The 17,763-nt window shown below is 53.1% G+C and overlaps 7 protein-coding genes and 1 non-coding gene across 8 annotated transcripts; 5 read left to right on the top strand and 3 right to left on the bottom strand.

The window, feature by feature from the left end:
* Positions 1-567: 567 nt before the first annotated feature.
* Positions 568-1,472, top strand: BO95DRAFT_361817 (oxidase ustYa family protein; the record flags this gene model as incomplete). Its single annotated transcript, XM_025582545.1, has 3 exons — positions 568-904; positions 961-1,109; positions 1,173-1,472. 3 exons carry the CDS (start codon positions 568-570, stop codon positions 1,470-1,472), a joined length of 786 nt encoding a protein of 261 aa, XP_025442694.1.
* Positions 1,473-2,350: 878 nt separating this feature from the next.
* BO95DRAFT_361814 (uncharacterized protein) lies at positions 2,351-2,867 on the top strand (the record flags this gene model as incomplete). Its single annotated transcript, XM_025582544.1, has 2 exons — positions 2,351-2,485; positions 2,592-2,867. The coding sequence occupies 2 exons, from the start codon at positions 2,351-2,353 to the stop codon at positions 2,865-2,867; spliced, it is 411 nt and encodes a 136-aa protein (XP_025442693.1).
* Positions 2,868-4,923: 2,056 nt separating this feature from the next.
* Positions 4,924-4,996, bottom strand: BO95DRAFT_t128. The gene has a single exon. It is a non-coding gene; the product is annotated as a tRNA-Lys (tRNA).
* A 363-nt stretch (positions 4,997-5,359) lies between these two features.
* On the top strand, positions 5,360-7,621 carry BO95DRAFT_412583 (uncharacterized protein). The gene is made up of 4 exons (XM_025584251.1): positions 5,360-6,669; positions 6,718-6,992; positions 7,086-7,339; positions 7,435-7,621. Exons 1-4 carry the CDS (start codon positions 5,409-5,411, stop codon positions 7,517-7,519), a joined length of 1,875 nt encoding a protein of 624 aa, XP_025442692.1. The 5' UTR covers positions 5,360-5,408; the 3' UTR covers positions 7,520-7,621.
* A 1,257-nt stretch (positions 7,622-8,878) lies between these two features.
* BO95DRAFT_361895 (uncharacterized protein) lies at positions 8,879-9,233 on the top strand (the record flags this gene model as incomplete). The annotated part of the gene is made up of 2 exons (XM_025582549.1): positions 8,879-9,007; positions 9,096-9,233. The coding sequence occupies 2 exons, from the start codon at positions 8,879-8,881 to the stop codon at positions 9,231-9,233; spliced, it is 267 nt and encodes an 88-aa protein (XP_025442691.1).
* A 1,184-nt stretch (positions 9,234-10,417) lies between these two features.
* Positions 10,418-12,621, top strand: BO95DRAFT_495510 (uncharacterized protein; the record flags this gene model as incomplete). The annotated part of the gene is made up of 1 exon (XM_025590828.1): positions 10,418-12,621. One exon carries the CDS (start codon positions 10,418-10,420, stop codon positions 12,197-12,199), a length of 1,782 nt encoding a protein of 593 aa, XP_025442690.1. The 3' UTR covers positions 12,200-12,621.
* A 49-nt stretch (positions 12,622-12,670) lies between these two features.
* BO95DRAFT_119501 (uncharacterized protein) lies at positions 12,671-14,584 on the bottom strand. The gene has a single exon (XM_025580431.1). It carries the CDS (start codon positions 14,352-14,354, stop codon positions 12,753-12,755), a length of 1,602 nt encoding a protein of 533 aa, XP_025442689.1. The 5' UTR covers positions 14,355-14,584; the 3' UTR covers positions 12,671-12,752.
* A 775-nt stretch (positions 14,585-15,359) lies between these two features.
* Positions 15,360-17,229, bottom strand: BO95DRAFT_361838 (MFS general substrate transporter; the record flags this gene model as incomplete). Its single annotated transcript, XM_025582547.1, has 9 exons — positions 15,360-15,452; positions 15,509-15,625; positions 15,679-15,765; positions 15,834-15,949; positions 16,006-16,131; positions 16,182-16,582; positions 16,636-16,730; positions 16,784-16,978; positions 17,035-17,229. 9 exons carry the CDS (start codon positions 17,227-17,229, stop codon positions 15,360-15,362), a joined length of 1,425 nt encoding a protein of 474 aa, XP_025442688.1.
* Positions 17,230-17,763: the final 534 nt, after the last annotated feature.

Below are 17,763 nucleotides of genomic sequence, written 5' to 3'. Positions count from 1 at the left end.
TGCCAGCTGGGGAGAACCCAACAAGAGGTAGTAGATAGGGCCTCAGCCAAACAATTGTCTGTAGACATTCCCGAATGCGATGACAGTGTGACTCCGAGCATAGACGGTGTATCTATCTGCAGCTCCAGATTGCACCGATTGGCTGCTTCTAATCAAGAATTGGAGGTGGAGAACAGGGACATGACCAAAGCTTGATTTTCTGCAGTCGCAGCGGCTCTCAGACCATGAAGATAAGCTTGTCGCATCTTCCTCCTATCACGGAAAAGTACTTTACCGTACCGTCATTAATACCTAGCGCCAGTATGATACTTTACATCTTTCAAGGTAACTTACCAGGATGTATCGTATTGCGGCAATACCAGCATTATGCATCAAGGTGGATATGATGCTTCAAACTGGGAACCTCGTACTTGCTCATGTCTCCTCAATCTAAGACATGCAGAAAGACACGCAATTGATTTCAAATCAAGACCTTCTGACCAGAACCCATTCTTCTTCCCAATAAGTCATTTGGGGCTCGGGACGACTGCTTCCTGATCGCTTCTCATTCGAAGCACAAACACCACGATGGAGGACTCGAAGGCCAAACAACCCTTTCTCTCCTCCTACGCGGAAGGGGGTCAAAATGAAGAGATCGAAGCAGCGGACCTCGATCTGGAGAAAGCATCGGAATCCTCTACAGCTCGCTGGACAACGGTTCAGTGTGTCCTCTACTTCCTCTTGGTGGTGGGATGGCTCCTGGCAATCACTCTCTGGTTTCGGACAGCACCCGTGCAGACCGCAGACCGCAAGTCCCCCCTGCCGGCCTCGGTGTTCAAGACCGTCAAACGCAGCTTTCAGATGGATGGGCGCTATGTTGGACCGTCCGAGGAGACGAACGACCACTGGGAGGCTCTGATCGCCGGTACATTCAGTTGACGACCGTGGTAATCAGAGCGATCAATGCTAATAGGTTGGTAGCTCACGACGTTCTCTATATGACCGAGCAGGAGCAACGGGACTACAATCTGCCGCCGGGAATGCCGTCGCCCTACTACCACCCCAATCGACCGAGTCCACCCCCACAAGATTTCTACGTCTTGTCCATCATGCACCAGATGCATTGCTTGGTACGTTTCCTCAGTGGGCAGGTCTGAGTTCATTAAGGCTAATCGATTCAAAAAAAAAAAAAGAATCACATTCGCGCCCACTACTGGCAGATCAAGACCGGCGGGCCCAGCACGCCCCAATACACCGAGAAGAAATGGAACGTGCATATCAACCATTGCTTTGAGTACCTACGACAGAGTGTCCTCTGTGGCAATGCTATTTTTGAGATTGAAGGATATACACCGCTGTTTGTTCCAGACGAGGGCGTGGCAACGACGGTGTCTGGCTGGGGGGTGGAGCATGAATGTGTCGACTATGACGCTATTAGTCGTTTTCAAATCGATCGCGAGCGCCAGTACAATCGCACCTGGTTTGATTATTGAGATGTGACAGAGTCGCTTACAAGCGAGTAGGTTGGGGATAGCATTGTTCTAATTTTTGCGTACTCCGGAGTTATATTGGGCTTTAGGCTCGAGATCGTGATCTTTATCGAGACTAGGTCAATGAGCATGATCAGAGGACTCGAGATGACGCGTTTTGAAATATACGCTAGTCAGTAGGTTCTGATTGATAACCTCCCCTCACTGCGCAAGATGGCCCTCCGTATCAGCCTACCAGGTTATAAATAAACGTCCCTGCCCACCAACAATCACACGAGCGTAGGTCGACCTCCCACATAAGCACACGGCTCTCGCTCGATGCAACACTTGCCGCCAAGACCTCAACTTCGTTGCTTCTGAAACCGTCACAATGGAGTTCCTGAATCAGCCCTCAGAGTATTCGAAATTGTCAAACGAGACTGAAACCGATGATGCCCTCGGTCCACGATCCCCGTTTCACCGCCCGTGGCTCTCCGAAGTGGTTCACGAATTCTGGCGCAACTACCAGCTCGTCGTAGTGAAGAGCATACTCGTACTCGCCCTGATGCTCGCCTCGGCCGCCCTTGGGGCGATTTGGTCCCGCAGCTTCCCGCACAAACACATCCCAGTTGCACCGCCCACGGTCGTGCCCGATGGTGACTTTCCCTCTTCTGCACATGCGGCCAGGCAGTCTTTTCCTACGCTAAGAGGATGCTGACATCTTCTCCCAATTCCAAATCAGTCCCATACGTATTGGAGAGCTTCAAGCACGATGAGGTCTTTGGCGTTGAGCCTACCCGTGATGGTGGAATGTTGAACGAGACATGGGATGCACTACTCCCTCGTGAGTGACTACCGCAGACAGCCTTCCCCTTCCCAGAAATGCCACTAACATGCCCTGGATGATACTTGCTACAGCGGGCCGCGGTTTCGTTCTCATCCGCGACTACCAGAAATACGAGCTCACCCCCGGCCTCCCCACTGGCGACGGGTATTCACGCTTCTCGATTTCGATGTTTCACCAGCTCCATTGCCTGGTAAGACCTTTGAGCCTCGTCTCCGCATCGGCTAGCTCTTTTCATTCATTTTTTTTGCATGTTTCTAATGCCGTGATGCTCATTGACCTTGTTCCTTGTGGTGCAGGACTACGTCCGCAAAACGATCTACGAGATCATCCTCAAAGTCCAGGAGGGGCGACGGGAGGAAATCGACATCTCCGAGCTCGATCAGGTCGACCACCTGCCCCACTGCATCGACTACATCCGCCAGGGGATCATGTGCGCCGGGGACACGACGATGGAGGGGGCCGTCTACGACCGGCATCGCACCGTCGTCTTCGGGATGGGGAACCCGCATCTCTGCCGCGACTTCCGCGCCATCTACGAGTTCACCAAGGACAATTTTGAGACCGTCTTCTAATTTGTGTCGCGCACCGAAGTGGATGTTACCTCGAGTGTGTTTGGCTGAGTTCTGTGGCTGGACCGGTCGGACGGAATGGGGAGAGGGTAGTCACCTCAGTTCACGCCGTGGTTGTATTCTTGTGTGCTCGAAGGATTATCCCGGCGGGCTTCGGCCGATTGCGTGTTCTGGTATTTGTCTCGACTCATGGACTTGGCCGGTGCACATTCTGCATAGTGGTCGCTGGTGCTAATTTAAAAAGTGGATTAGTATGCCTATTCATCCACCGTTGGGTTTTAGGACTACAAGGCTATCATCACTCTCATTGTTGGTACTTGTTAGCTTTATCATCTAAATCAAGCACATACGACCACAGGGTGTGGAAAACAGGGCTTCCCGTCCGCTCAGCCGTACTTAAGCCACACGCCGGGAGGTTAGTAGTTGGGTGGGTGACCACCAGCGAATCCCTTCTGTTGTATGTTTTTATTCTTGTCGCTAGGTCTTGTCCTCGGCTTTTTGGTCGATTGACCAGTTGCGCGCGAGGATAGAATCATCTTGACAAGCATCGACAAGTCCATGGCTCCACAAGGTTATACCAAGTCCCTGCGTATGTTGGAGCATGCCAGATTGCTCATCGTCATTTAGCTAGAACATGTAGATCAGTATTATTTTAAGTCCGGGTATGATATGATCTATCTTTCTTTCTGCTCCCCCCTCTTGATAGAACTATTCTATCCTTGCGTGTAGAGGTGGTTCTGTGATCTAAACACTATTTGTCTCCATGATTGGGTCTAGATTGTAGTTCGGACTTTTCGGACCTTCTTTTACTATCAACAACCCTTCGATGTACAGTTGCAAAAGCCAAAACGCCGTCCGAGTTAGAACACGTTCCCAAACAAGACTCTGGCCTCCCTTCGACGAAGGCGGACTCTTGAGTTCCCGATTGTCACCTTCTGCAGACTTGATGTGAGAAAGCCTCTTTCAGACAACTCTCCATTCCTACCTCATAGCATAGACAAAACTAAGTTTCTGCTATCAGTCTCGTACCCATCCATCGTGTCCACTATAGCTACGAACAGAACGTTCGAAGGAAGGGGGGGGGGAACAGTGAAATCTGGCTAGCGACACGGAATTTAGCTTCGACTCCCAGTCCTCCTTGCAAGGGACCGCACCTCGATCCACGCGAGGTCGATGCTCTCGTGGGCGCGGACCAAACCAATAAGAGATTACCTCTGACCATTCCCGCACCGCTGTGGATTCTCTGCGAATGCATATGCGCGAAGCCCGTCGTTGCACGCGTCCATCTGTTGTACTCACGCATGCCGAAGCGGGTGCGGGGTCGCGGGCGAGTGTTGAGGCAGGGGCGGAGGTATATGCGCGGCACAGTAGACTTACAGAGGATCAGGGGCTTTGATCATAATGCCGGGGCTTGGATTCTGGGGGCTTGTAGGCGGGAAATTGCTTTGATATGGATGGCTTCAAGCGCGACCGGGCGTTGAAGACTTGTAGGAGTTCTTCTGGCTTGGGCTTGGTTAGTTGCGCACGTTACCAAAGCATGAGGCATTGAGATAGTCCAATCAAGCTTCTTTTCCTCTCCTTTGTCTGTTTGCCTGTTCCCCCCTCCTCACCGGCCATGTGGGTGCTACGGTGCGGGTGCTATTCTCTGCATGATTGCTGTCACATATTGTTGTTGGATGCTCCTTTTGATCTTCGGGCCTAGGGGTTGGGCGGTATATAGACACCGAGATCTGAGCTTCTCGTATGTATGGATAGGCACTCTGTGTATGAGGCGAGGTTCCCGGAATATTGATGGTGTGACTTCGGAAACTGGGAAGTTAAGATATGTTTTTAAAGATCTGTGATTGACGGGCTGCTTAACTGGTCGTCTCATGCTGCCTGCTAAATCACACGTAATCTTAAGCTTGTTTTATAGCAGATGCTTAGAAGCGGTCTTCTTTGTGGTTGATTTCTCACATAGGGGATGGATGGTCCTACCGATTTATTTTTCTCTGGTTCAGCGCTCAGGAGCAGGAATTGCTATGAAAAAGTTGGGGTGAAAACGATGAGCAAAAAAGAAAGCCCAACGCGGGGCTCGAACCCGCAGCCTTGAGATTAAGAGTCTCACGCTCTACCGATTGAGCTAGCCGGGCTAACTACGACGGGAAGTGCAGATTGTGGACATTATATTGTAAGGAGTTCTGCATAAATCTAAATAGCCCCCTTATCTCACCATGTGTCTATTATTGCAAAGCCAGTGTGGATGTCCAATGCAAACTTTCTTAACGAGAACCCTGCAATGTCTTACTTCTACCAAGCTTCGCCGCCTTGTCCTTTTATTACATCCATGTTTCTTTTCAGTCCAAACTTCATAGACAACTTCGACCAAGGACGAGTATAACATCCAAGGTAGGCAACCAAGCCGTCGATCTCATGCACACTGCCGTCATCTCACCCGTCTCCATCACATGGGAGAGGACGAGCAGAATTGCAACATCGACCAGCTCCATATAAAGCCCAGCTCGAGTCAACCCAACAGCTTGGAACATTACCAGACTATTCGAAATGCTCGATACAAGCAACTCTATTGCTCTAACCGCCTTTATCGTCTCCTTGGTCGCTCTTACAGTGACTCTCCTCCAGCTCCTCCAGCAATACTTTGCAACAGCGCAGGGCTACAACCGATGTTCCAGACGACTGATCGGCGACTGGTCGCGCTTCCGGCATCGCCACTATCTGTGGCGCGAATTTCGGTTTGAGGTCACCTTCGTAAGACCATATATCTATCTTGGGAATCTTAATCCTTCTCACCCCATTCCGGATACTGAAGGTCCATCGGCAACATGGCACAATCTGTTTTCTCCCTCCCGAAGAGACCAAAAGTGGCGAGCGAAGTATCTTGGAAGGTCCATGAGCATAAGCGAGCTACCAGGGGAGTTAACTGATGCCTGCACGCAGGCTTCCTGGACTCTTTTTCTGAAGCACTTGCAGGAATACAACAGACATGCTGCAAGGCGTATGCAGCATGCCTCTTACGAACCACCATCACCATCAACAACGACACATTCTCCCTCATCGACCTACGGTATCTGCATCAAATTCGAGCCCTGCACGTGGGACGACCTCCCAGGAAACCCTGGCACACTGACAGGCTCGGTGTCCCTCCGTGACCTAACCATATTCACTCGCCTTTTGGGCTTGAACTGGTCAGGTGGGCCATTTATGAGTAGCCTACAGAGATCAGCATCTAAAGAGGAGAGTAAATCGAGCACGAGCTTGTCTCCCAGAGGCAGCCTCCAGGCATCAGGAAACACCCTCATCCTCGCAGAAAGGTCCACTCCGCTGCTGCGCTACGAGCAACAAGACTTCACCCCGCCCCGGCTCCACCTCTCCCGCAGGGAGACCTTCATCATTCATCCCGGGGCGGTGGCAATGTTCTACGGACGGATTCTCCTAGACCCCGTTCTCTTCCCAGCCCACTCCCAATCCGTCGTTCTGGACGGTGACCAGGCCTGGGAGACCCTCTCCAGCACCATGTGGCTTCCACTCCCACCACGAGCAAGTCTAGTCAACATTCTCCCAGCCTTGTGTTCCGCGATTCTCAGCGAAAGAGATCTCTACTCAGTGCGCGTGCCGAGACCGCACCGGTACCTCCTTGGTCCGTTCACCAGACCCAAAATTGCGATGATCTTCAAGCGCGGTGTAGAGGGTATACAATCCCAGCAGCAGCAGCAACAAGAAGGGAGTCCTTCGAGTGTTGTGGACGGAATCTTAGAGGCTATCAACGAGCTAGAGCAGTTCCCTCGACCACAACAACACCCCGCCCGTCCTTTTTCCACCTCTTCTTCCCCTTCTATTACGACGACCACTCCAGCCCACGTATCAGACTACTGGACCGTGTCGCAAGGCGCATATCCAGCCTGGGCCACAGACTTAGAAACCTCCCCCGAAGCCAGCTTCTTCAACGAGAGGGTTCACCACTGGTTATCCTGGATCCAGCAGGAACTCAGCCAGCTTGTCTCCCGGGAAGATGATTATATCAGACCCTACAGCTTCTTCCACTGGGATCTGGTCTCCTCATTCCTCGAGTTCATCGTCGCCTTCGAAGGCGGTGGCGAGGAGGCGGCAGCGCAGGACGACCATGATGAAGTCGAGCAAGGCACGACAGAAGCCAGACCGACAAGGCAACGACAGCCGCATCCGCAGCACAAACCAAAGCAGCGGCCCCACACGAATAGCAAGAACCCCGTCGCCACCTGGCGCCGAAACATGCACGCCCTCTTCGACCACCTCCCCACTATCGAAGCCCATGTTCGCAGGCGCGGGAGACGACGCGCCGAGATGTGCGCCAATGGATACCACATGTCCCCAACCACCGGCCTGGGGGACCAGTTCGATGTTGTGATCTCGTGTGAGGGGGTGGTGGGGTATGACCAGGTTGGTTCGGAGGAGATTCGCGATGCGTGTCTGGGGATGATTTTTCGGGCCATGTGTTGGTAGGTTGCTCTTAGCGTTTCCTTCTCTCTATGTTTAAGAGACTTGCGGTACGGTTTTGTGGAGGAAACGCTGCTGACAGGATCATCTCTGCCAGGCATCGGTGTCATTATATGAGTCCGGAGGATGAGCCGTTCCGGTCCGACTTTTATGGCAACATACAACAGGTGGGGATTGAATAAGGTGACTTGTAGTCTGAAGGGATAAGGTGGGTCAGTTTAGCATGGCTCAACCTGCATGGTGTTTCCTCAAGCTTGGGATCAGAGAAATCCGAATAGTCGCGGTATGGAATGGTGAGGCAAATTGAAAAACTCAAGTGCTTTCAAAACCCGCGAGAAATGCAGATATCGCCGGGTACTCGAGCCGGCCATGCGATCCCGACAGTTTGCAGTATCCATTTTGACAGTATACAATAATCAAGCATTGAGACGGTGCCCAGAGTGTAAGACTAGCTAAGCATTCCTGAGCCACAATCTCATTTGGACCCGCTGGGCTGGGGCTCGGGATGACCTCTTGGCTTTTCCGGTCGCTACGGAGGGTCCGGACTTGCTCAGAGACGATCTCATTCCCTGCAAGTTCCGCACAATGCAATGAAGGGTCCGATCGAAACGCATAATAAGAGGTGTCTTGCGCGGTCAGATACCCAATTCCAGTATTTATCTCTGAGATTTCAAATTATTTTGTTCAGAATCACGAGTCTAGAAGAGTAAGACATCTAAGGAAGATCAAACCTCTGCGCCGATACTTAGGTTGATTACTACGATTCTTTGCCGTGATGCTGGAAGGAGTTCCCTGTTAGATGGATATTACTGGTGGAAAATCAATTTCATACAGAAGATACGGGTCCTGCATGGAGTCGAAGTGACCTCTAGAAGAGTAAACACTGCATGATTAAAGGCCCACGATCAGGACAGATGATATTGAATGGAGCAATAGCAGGTTAGCCCTGTAGCTAGTTGAATGAGGTTAATCCAACCGATTTGGGCAAGCTCTGCGAGCACGGGCGAAATGAACCTCCTCCTTCATACGGACTAGTCCCAGCTATTATTCTATGCCACGTGAGCTGGAGCCTGTGGAAGGATGCCCCGCTAACCAAACCTGGTATTCTTCCCTGCTCACTAAGGCTTGAATTGATCAAGCTTCGGCCCCCACGCCGCTCCAACAACCCCAACTAACCCCAAAGCGCACAAGCATGATCCTGATGGTGTGGATCGCTCACCACCTCACAAGATCAGATCACTGGCAAAGAACACTTTCATTCACGGATTCAACTCCATAGTCCCGCTCACCATTAACACGGAGCTGAAAAGCCGTAGGACAGCCGAGTGCCGTTGTGAACAATCATCTCCGGGAGAAAGGATAACCGGTTGGGAAAGATATAAAATCAACAGGCGAGGCAAGGGAGGAATGGATAGCATTGGAACTGGATCTCGTCATCTCCGTACAATTCCATCAATTTGATTCCTTAACCCAACACAACAAATCGAATCTCTGCTCCTCAGTCACCGCCACCTCTCTCTCCCATAACTCTCCCATAGAACATGAAGCCCATCTTCGCCCTCTGTGCCTTCGGCCTCCTTGCAATCCAGGCTCGGGCCGCCTGCTACAAATCCGACACTTACTGCTCTGACTGGGGAGCCAAGGTGTGCGAATGTGATGAAGGGTATCTGGTACGAGATTCCATTGAAGTCGGCGCAGCCTTTCTCAGCAGAGAAAGTTGAGATGGTGTAAAGCTAATATTCGTTGTCTTCTGTATAGATGGAATGCGAGGAATACCTCGTCTCCGAGGTGGATGGCGAGGGCGGCGAATCGTACGCCTTGTGGACAAGGATCAAAAATTGTCCCGTCCCGGCCGACGGAGGGCTTCAGTGTGTCGATGGGGCATGTACCTCTTGAATGGCTCGGGTACGGCATGTTCTCTTCGTGTCGTTTGTTCACGGGTGACTGGGCGTGTCTGGACGAGCCCTCGGCGTGGAAGAAGAGGGACGAAGCCACCGGCAAGGAGAGGCCGGGAGGGTAGAATAGTTAAAGCCCAGAGGTCGAAGCTTTTCGAGATGCGACAGATGGAATATCAACAACTTAGTCTCTCGGTGGATAATAGGGATTGGTAGTGAGAATTATCAGAAGACAAAAACTTCTTGACATCGTCTCCGGGTATATTAACATAGATCTCGACAAACTTAGTCATATCTATAGTTGTTACGAGTCTGATACTAAGATGGTCTTTAAACTTAATGCATCATACAAATATAGTAGCATCTCTTAAACTTTCATCATAGAACCGTTGTTGCTACTATGCTCCTTCTCCAGACGTTAACTAACAAGAAGACCTAAGCATGTCTGAACAGGACTAACAACAGCACAGAATCAAAACTAGATCGCCCACCGCATGCTCACACTGCGACTCACCTGTCAAAGCGATGCTATATATCACAGCAAGAAGATGCGAACTCAAGGCAGCAAGAGATCTCTATAGATAACAGATATATTCGTCGAGTCGAGCACGTAGTTTTTACTTATCCTGATGGTGTTCCAATCGATATCAAGAGCTTTATAAAATATGATTTAGACCTTTTGGGCTGTCCAGGGACAAAGATAAACTGGGGATAGCTATTCTGTGACGACAGGGCTCTCAGGCAACTCATGTGCTCTTAACTTAAGATACACCGCTTGGCTTGAATGTAATATCAGATAAAATTGGTTTGTACTCTACAATTTATTATCTTGTTGAGTCGTAGATTCGGCGATAGTGCAACCCGTTCTGATATGATAAACCCCTCTCCGAGACGGGGCTAAGATATGGTCATATTCACTAGAACAAAGAAAAGATCAAAATCCTTCTTTCCGGAACCTTAAGCCCAAATTCAAGGTGAATAGTACGCAACGTTTTAGGTCAACATTCACAAGAACCAGGTTTCCAGATAGTTCCATATAGTGGAAAGGCTATATAAGAATCATCCTCCACTTATGTCAACCTCAACTGAACTTTTCTTTCATCCCCATCCACAACACCCACAACGCCCACAACGCTCACAACACCAACATCACTTCCTCTCATCCAACCACCAACGTCTAGCACCATGTCATCGTCAGAGACCTACGAAACTCGCTACGGCCGATACAAACGATCGACTCGAAACGTGGCGATATGGCTGGCGGTAACCGACCTGGACTTCAAGCCTCCCCAGCAGGGCGAGTACATCCTCACAGCGAGTCAGTTCGTGGAGCTGGCGAACAACATCGTCGCTTTCAAGTATGCAGACCACGTCCCCAGACCGATCATCAGCGACCTTCGATACACCATGGACAGCCGTCGGGCCCAGTCCAAATTCTATCAAGATGAGGGCTCGGCGTCGTGCAAGTCTCACCAGCACTTCATCCAGCAGCTTGAACAACTTTACCAGACCTTGCGTCCTCTTATACTAGACGACGAGGAGACACCTCTTGACGGAGACAATGAGCCTGACACGGCTGCGATGGCGAATCGGTTCGATGGACTTAAGATTGAAGAACCCTCGAAGGAGTTCCTGGATGCTCCAGACGCTCCCACGCGCTCCACCTGTCCTACTGAGAATCTCACCGTCGAAGATTCTACCGATCGAGTGTTTGGAGTCCTCCTCCTCCTTCAAGGCCTCTGGTCGATCCGTCATTCCACCCAGAAAACATGGGTGGATTACCGCCAGGGAAAATGCACCCTCGAGGCCGCGGCCGTGACCACCGATATTGCGCTCCACGTCGCTGCCGAATTATTGCAGCAGGGCCTGAAACCTTTCAGCGAGGTCCTCCAGGGCTTCGAAAAGATCATGACCAATATATTTCAAGAAATGTACCGCACTGCGCCGCAGGATCGACCGCACTGGCACGAAGTGGTGAGGAACTTGCACATGGTGGCGAAGAATCTACATTTCGTCGTCGGAGGCTGGAAGGAGGATGGTGATGGCGTGCTGTCCGAGGGGACGGCGCCGGTCCTCGATCTCAGCCGAGCCCTCGATGAGATGACGGACAACGAGCGAAGTGTTGTCGCCTTTGTACTGCTAAAGGAGGTGGTTCGCGAATGCGGCTTGTGGGGCCTGCATCACCCGCGTCTCTGTGCTACGATGGACTGGTTCACCATGATGCTGGGCCACGGATTGTCGCAACGCGCGATTAACTACGAGCTCGCATTTGGCGGCATTGTTTACATTGACATTCGTCTCGCGATGGGTGCGGAGGTCGCCCAGCCCCGTCTGCAGCTTCAGGAGTGGACTCAGTCGACCACCGCTCTTATCAAAGCAACTCTCCAAAACAGGCGCTCCTGGCTTGGAACAGCTGGAAGATTTCATCAGGATTACCAAGAAGACACTCGGGAAGGACCTTGTCAACGCTCGACGCGAGTCGCTCGGCATCCCAACGGAGCAGCCTTTCGGACTCTTCTCGAGTCAGCCCCTGCTCGCCGGGAAACTGCTGTGGCTCTGGAAGGGCTCCCTGTATCGACACCTCCTTATTTTGACCAGATCCCGGGGTGTCCTCTTGGGGATGTTTCATCTCTACAACGCCGTCGCCTGCGAGGGCCTGCTGCCAGACGGTTGGACCTGGCCCGCCCTGCAGCAGCTGATCGACACTCTCAATCCTGTTTTTCTTGGAGGGAAGCTTCCCACAGAGCGTGCGCGGTACAGACCCTCCCTGCAATTCAGCCTCAGTCCGAAGGGCAGGGCGCGCTGGGTCGACGACGGTCTCATTCCGCTGATGAACCAGATGGTGAGCAGCCTGCAAAATCTCCAGCTGCACTGGACGTCCCAGGATATCCAGCGCGTGCTCGCCGACTCCAACAGGTCCACCAACACAAAGAAGACCGATCAGGGTCCGCCGCCGCCGGTGTATGAGGTCCTGGACCAGCTGCGTCGCAACCTCAATCTCGAAGCCAATCGACTCAGTCTACACTGGCTGCAATGCCACCTCGACGCCACCAGAATTCTCCAGCAGGTTCTTGAGAAGGAGAAAGAAATCCGCAGATCCCCGCTTATCTCTCAAGATGTTTCAGTTGCAAGGTGGAAGTTGGGAGAATCACCGTCTTGGGTTCGTGCGGCGGGTTTCCCTTTTGGGTAATCATATTCCGCTCCGAGGTCAGTGCCGTAGTTAACCGGACAGTATGACATGCGCCATACAATTCAGTGCGGAGTCCCCAATGGGATATCCGCTTCAAGAATGGTTTTGTCTGTATTGGACCTTGAGATAAAAGGAGTCTTGCCGTGTTCACATCCGACGCTACGAGCTAGCACAAATATTCCCGTGCAAAGCCAAAGACACGGACAGAACACGGTCATACATGACAGCAATCACCGATTCAAGATTCATAGACACCCTCATATTCGGCATACCTAATACTAACGATAAATGTACTTGTTACAAGAAGAAGACAGACCCTCCACCACCCGCTCAATTCAAGCAATCCACAGTAACAGTCGCAGTCACGTAGATAGTCGAGACCACCTCGTCAATCTCCGACGCGGGCTGCGTCACTGCCGGCGCCACCGCCGACGAGACCGTATGGGCTGCAGCGGTAGCAGCCGAGTCACCCGCCGACACGGTCGGTGCAGGCACGACGGCCGTTCCGGTACCTCCAACCCCGGCACCCGTAGCGGTGGGTGCCGCGGTTTGGGTGGCGGTGATCGGGCACACCGTCGTATAATCGACCAGAGTCTCGGTGATCACGTACGTGCTGTGCGCGGAGGCCGGGCAGTTCGGGACGGTGGACGGACAGGCGGTGACGGTTGAGGTGCGGGTGGTGAAGACGGTCGAGGTGGTCAGGAGCTCGCCTTCGGGGCCTGCTCCGGCAGAGGCTGTAGGCTGGCCGGCGGGGATCGTAGCGGGGCAGATGGTGGTTCCGATGACCACGGTCTCGGTCGTGAGAGAGGTGGTGCGCTCGCGGGCTGGGCAGTTGGCCACGCTTGACGGACAGGCTGTCACGGTTGCGGTGCGGGTGGTGAGAAGCGTGGAGGTGATGAATGCGCCGGTGTCTGCGGATGCAGATCCGATGGTGGTTCTGCTCTCGTGGCTGGAGATCGAAGGAGTGACTGCAGGGATGCTGGATTGAAAGGGCCCCACATTGGGTGCGCTGGACGGGATTCTGCCCGGTTGGGAAATCGAAGTAGCGAATGTCCGCACTGGAGATGAGGTGAGTCCGGGTGCTGAGGACTGGCCGGCCGAACGTGTCACCACCGGGTGGGAGGAGGCAAAGGAGGCAGCTGGGCTGGATGATGGGACGAAGGAAGACAATGATTGTATGGGCGAGCTGCGTGGCGGGATCAGGGAGTCGGCCGTGGATTGGGATGGTCGTATAATAGGAATGGAGACACTTGGACTGGCAGAGATGATTGACTGAGACGAGACAGCAGGCGTTGATGCAACCACACTTGAGCTTGATGCCACGGACGCTTGGGGAGTCACTAGAGCAGAAGATGACAAGGTCGTGGGTGTATATGCCGGACTGCTTGGTACTACTGGAGACGAAGTCGGGATAGCAGTACTGGAGATCACTGCCACAGACGAAGCAGGCGACACGGATGATGGCGTTGGTGTGGCGCTCACGGCACTACTCGGAGGAACGCTGGATGGCGAGATGGCCACCGCACTCGTGGTTGGGGTAACCACCTCCGCAGAGGTGGTGCACACCTGCTGAGTCGACAGCGGCAGGACAAAATTGTCCAGATCAAAGTTGAACGTAGTATAGCCGCTGCAGGCAAAGAGGAACATCATGGTGTGCGAAGAGCTGGTGGGGATGAAGGAGTAGGTATAGGTCTCCCACGATGGGTCTAGACCACCGAGGATCGCAGGGACGGTGATTCGATCCAGCAGGCTGGACCATCTATCCACCATCCAGCCCATATAACACGTGTTGTAAATGGCGGGAATACTGGCGATTGCAGCCGTGACTTTGTAGTCCACCGACAGGGTGTAGGTCTTGCCCACCTGCAGCCCGGTGACGGGTTGCTGGATGTATTTCCATACCGAGTTTGCTGCACCCACGGACCTTTTCATTCAAGGTCAACCCTGCCCGTTCCCAGCTCCAGGCCCACATGAGCAGATGACTTACAGGTAGTAGTTGCCGTCCGACGCCTCCCCAGAGAGGACATTGCCCATGGTCGCGGGCGTTGCCGGGGCGGTCCAGGCGGTCCAATCCGTGGCATCGCCAGTCTCGAAGGACGGGTTGGAAAAGGCATTGACAATCTCGGTGCTGCAGGTTACGCTGGCGGCTACCGGGTGCGCCAAAATGCCCGCGACGACGGCGCCTGTAAAGAGTGACCTTGCCATGGCCTGTTCAGAAAAGAGTGACAGAGCAGTTGGAGATGACGGCAGGCATGAAACAGGGAATTGGGCCAGCAGAGAAAAGGCACACAGGCTAGAACATCAAGAAGCACAGAAACTCGACAGTCTTATATAGGGGCGAAGTCTTTCTTGTTGTCTGGACCCTAGAGATCTCGAGGCAGTAGATATAAGCGATGCCAAGGCGGACCCTGATTGGTGAGCGGAGACCCCGAGACTCTAAGCCGAGGGAATACGATCGACTATTGATTTGGAAGTGGAGAAACGTGGTGCCACAACCCACTTCGCAGTGGCAGACTGTGCCTGGCCAGAGGGAAATTTCCTAGACAGGCATAGTGGAGGCTGACCTCCCACTAAAAATAATACATAGGACGAGGGGGGGGTTTGCTCGGTTTGCATGTGCCGTGCCGGCTGCGATTCCACTCCGATGCTCGCTCGGCTCGGATTACCGCCAACGGGCCCCGAGTCACGCTACTCCGACACCGGAGTGATCATGCTGGGGATGATTTTGGTCTCTCCGATTCCACCGACACCACCACTGTTGTCATCCCGTAAAGAAGCGTCGCTGACCCCAGATCCGGGGTACTCTCCCACCTCGGCTCTTGCGGCAGCAGCCTTGCGATCTCGCGCTACCAACCATTGAATGACGCCCGTGACCCCAACTGTACGCAGAGTTATCAGGTTAGCCCGTGAATCTAATACATCCACATGCTGCCGGGTTCACTCACTGCTCAAGACCTGCAGAATAATGCACCACAGATACCCTTTCTTCGCGGCGGGGAAGTCGGTGGTCTTCCACACAAAGTTCGGTGCCTGGGGCATCAACCATCAGCATCTGAATATTCCACGCTCTGATCCATAGGACTTACGACAGCCTGCACCACATACGCGAGGTCGTTCGCGAGCACAATCACCAACGCTCTCTCTTCGGTATCGGCTGTGCAGATCTCGTTGGCCCAGCTGAGAATCAGAGGACCAGCGCCCAGCTGTGGTGATAGTGTTAGAACGGTATTCTTAAGACTGGACTTAAAACACCTACCCCGATGTTACTGAGCCAGTACACGGCCATCCGGCCTGTGATATTCGTATAGAGCGGCATCTGTCGCAGAAGCGCGCAGAAGACGATCTGCGTCACAAAAGAAAACTTATTAGCCGCACTGAGGTCCATATAACCGCAAAGGGTCCAATGCTCACCGTAATCACCGCGCCAGCGTAGATGAACGGCCAGCGAGCCCCTCGGAGCGGTCCGTCGGACAGCCAGCCCCAAGTCAGCGACACGATGATGAACAAACCGGTCGTGAGCAGCGGATCTAAAACACTAGGTTAGTCCACACTGGCATTTGTCCAAACACTCGAATCAACTCACAGTCGTTGATTTGCGGAACAGTGTAGCTTGTTCCTGGGACAGGCGCGGGGTCCGCGTTGAAGCTTTTCAGCCAGTAGCCCATTCCCGCCTGAGGGTATCCGTTGTTCCACACGATGTAGAGCAGAGCTGAAGCAGTCAGCAAGCATTCAATTCGATTAGACAGGGTGACGGCGTACGCAGAAGGTAGATGTGCCAGCTGAGGAACATCCGCTTGACCTTGGCCTTGGTCCAGGGCGACTTGCCCGCGCGGTGGACGGCATCCATGCGCTTGACGGAGAGGAAGTGCTCCTCTTGCGTGATCCACCACGTCTTCCGGCCGTCTTGCGGCAGATTCGGGAAGAAGATGTATCCCGCCAGCGCGAGCGGCAGGGTGATGATTCCGTCGATGATGAACAGCCATCGCCAGCCGGCCAGTCCGTTCACGCCGTTGAGGTTGGTGTAAGCGGCGGCCTGGAGAAAACCACTGAACAATGTCCCCATGGAACCCGCCAGCCAGAAGATCATCGCGCGTTTGCCGATCTCCTGCGGGGTGTACCAAGATCCAAGGAGGTAGTGGATGCCGGGGTAGAAGCCCGATCTTCAGCACGAGTCAGCACCATATTGGAGGTGTATGCAAGGGGCCATGCTTACTCGAACAGTCCGACCAGGAATCGAATACCATACAGCGCGTGGTAGGATTTGACCGTCGATGTGCATATCGTGGCAATTCCCCAGCCCACCTCCAGCTAATGCCTGAAGTCAGCCATCGTGGTTTAGCAGCACCGCGAGAACGGCATACAGTAGGGATGACCCAACGGGGCGAGACACGAGTCAGCAGCAAATTAGAAGGGATCTGTCCGATGACGTATCCCACGGTATAGATCGAGGTGCTGGTCACCAGCTGGTTGCCGTACATCTTCATATCCTCCTCCATGCCACTGAGATAGGCATTATTGATGTTGTTCAAATCCAGATTCTTCAAAAAGTAGCCGATCTACCAAGCCAATTAGCCAGCCGCATCGCAGCCCAAAAGACGAGACGAGCGCGTACCGACGCGAACGTAAGGACAAAGGCATCGACCTTGAACAACAGCCACCGTTGGTCCCGGGGAAGCTCCCAGGTGTCCCAGAGGTACCCTTTCCAGGAGCGGAGAGGCCGGACCTCGAGCGGCTCGCTGCCATGGCTCACTCCGGACTCCTCATGGGGGCTCTCAGACCGGCTGGAATCTTCTTTCTCGTACCCCATGGTTGCGGATGTCTGCTTGCCGTTGAGATCGCATGTTGAGATATGACAGCAGCAGCGTATATGTACCCAAACCGGCAAGGCATGGTCTCATTAATTGTGGTCATGACGCCATCAGCTTATCTCTTGATCTGTGCTGCTCTTAGCCCCACGCTTCATACCTCGTCCCCTGTCGCACATTTCCATGGCGCACGTTCGGCACGTACCACCTCCCGAATTAAGAATATTACCCAAGAGGAACAGCACTCTATTTTCCGTGGACAAACAGCCGTAGTCCATTCCTGATGGTCTGCTTGCTTTTGCAATGATGGTGAGCGCGATATGGTGGGAAACCGATGTTCTGCATGGTTACTAGTGACCCAAGGGATTGCGCCATCGTGTGCATGGATGGTCTGCTCCGGTGGCTAATGGCTAACCCCGACCTGCGTCCTGCATGTCGTCTCCTCGCCCGTCTCATTGCCACTGCGTAAACTCTCAGTCCGTGGGAAAGCATCCTGATTCATGATCCGATCCATAGCCTGCTTCCCTGAGAGATTC

Source organism: Aspergillus brunneoviolaceus, assembly GCF_003184695.1.
Source record: "Aspergillus brunneoviolaceus CBS 621.78 unplaced genomic scaffold BO95scaffold_30, whole genome shotgun sequence".
NCBI lineage: Eukaryota > Fungi > Ascomycota > Eurotiomycetes > Eurotiales > Aspergillaceae > Aspergillus > Aspergillus brunneoviolaceus.
This window is presented reverse-complemented; position numbering and strand designations above follow the sequence as displayed.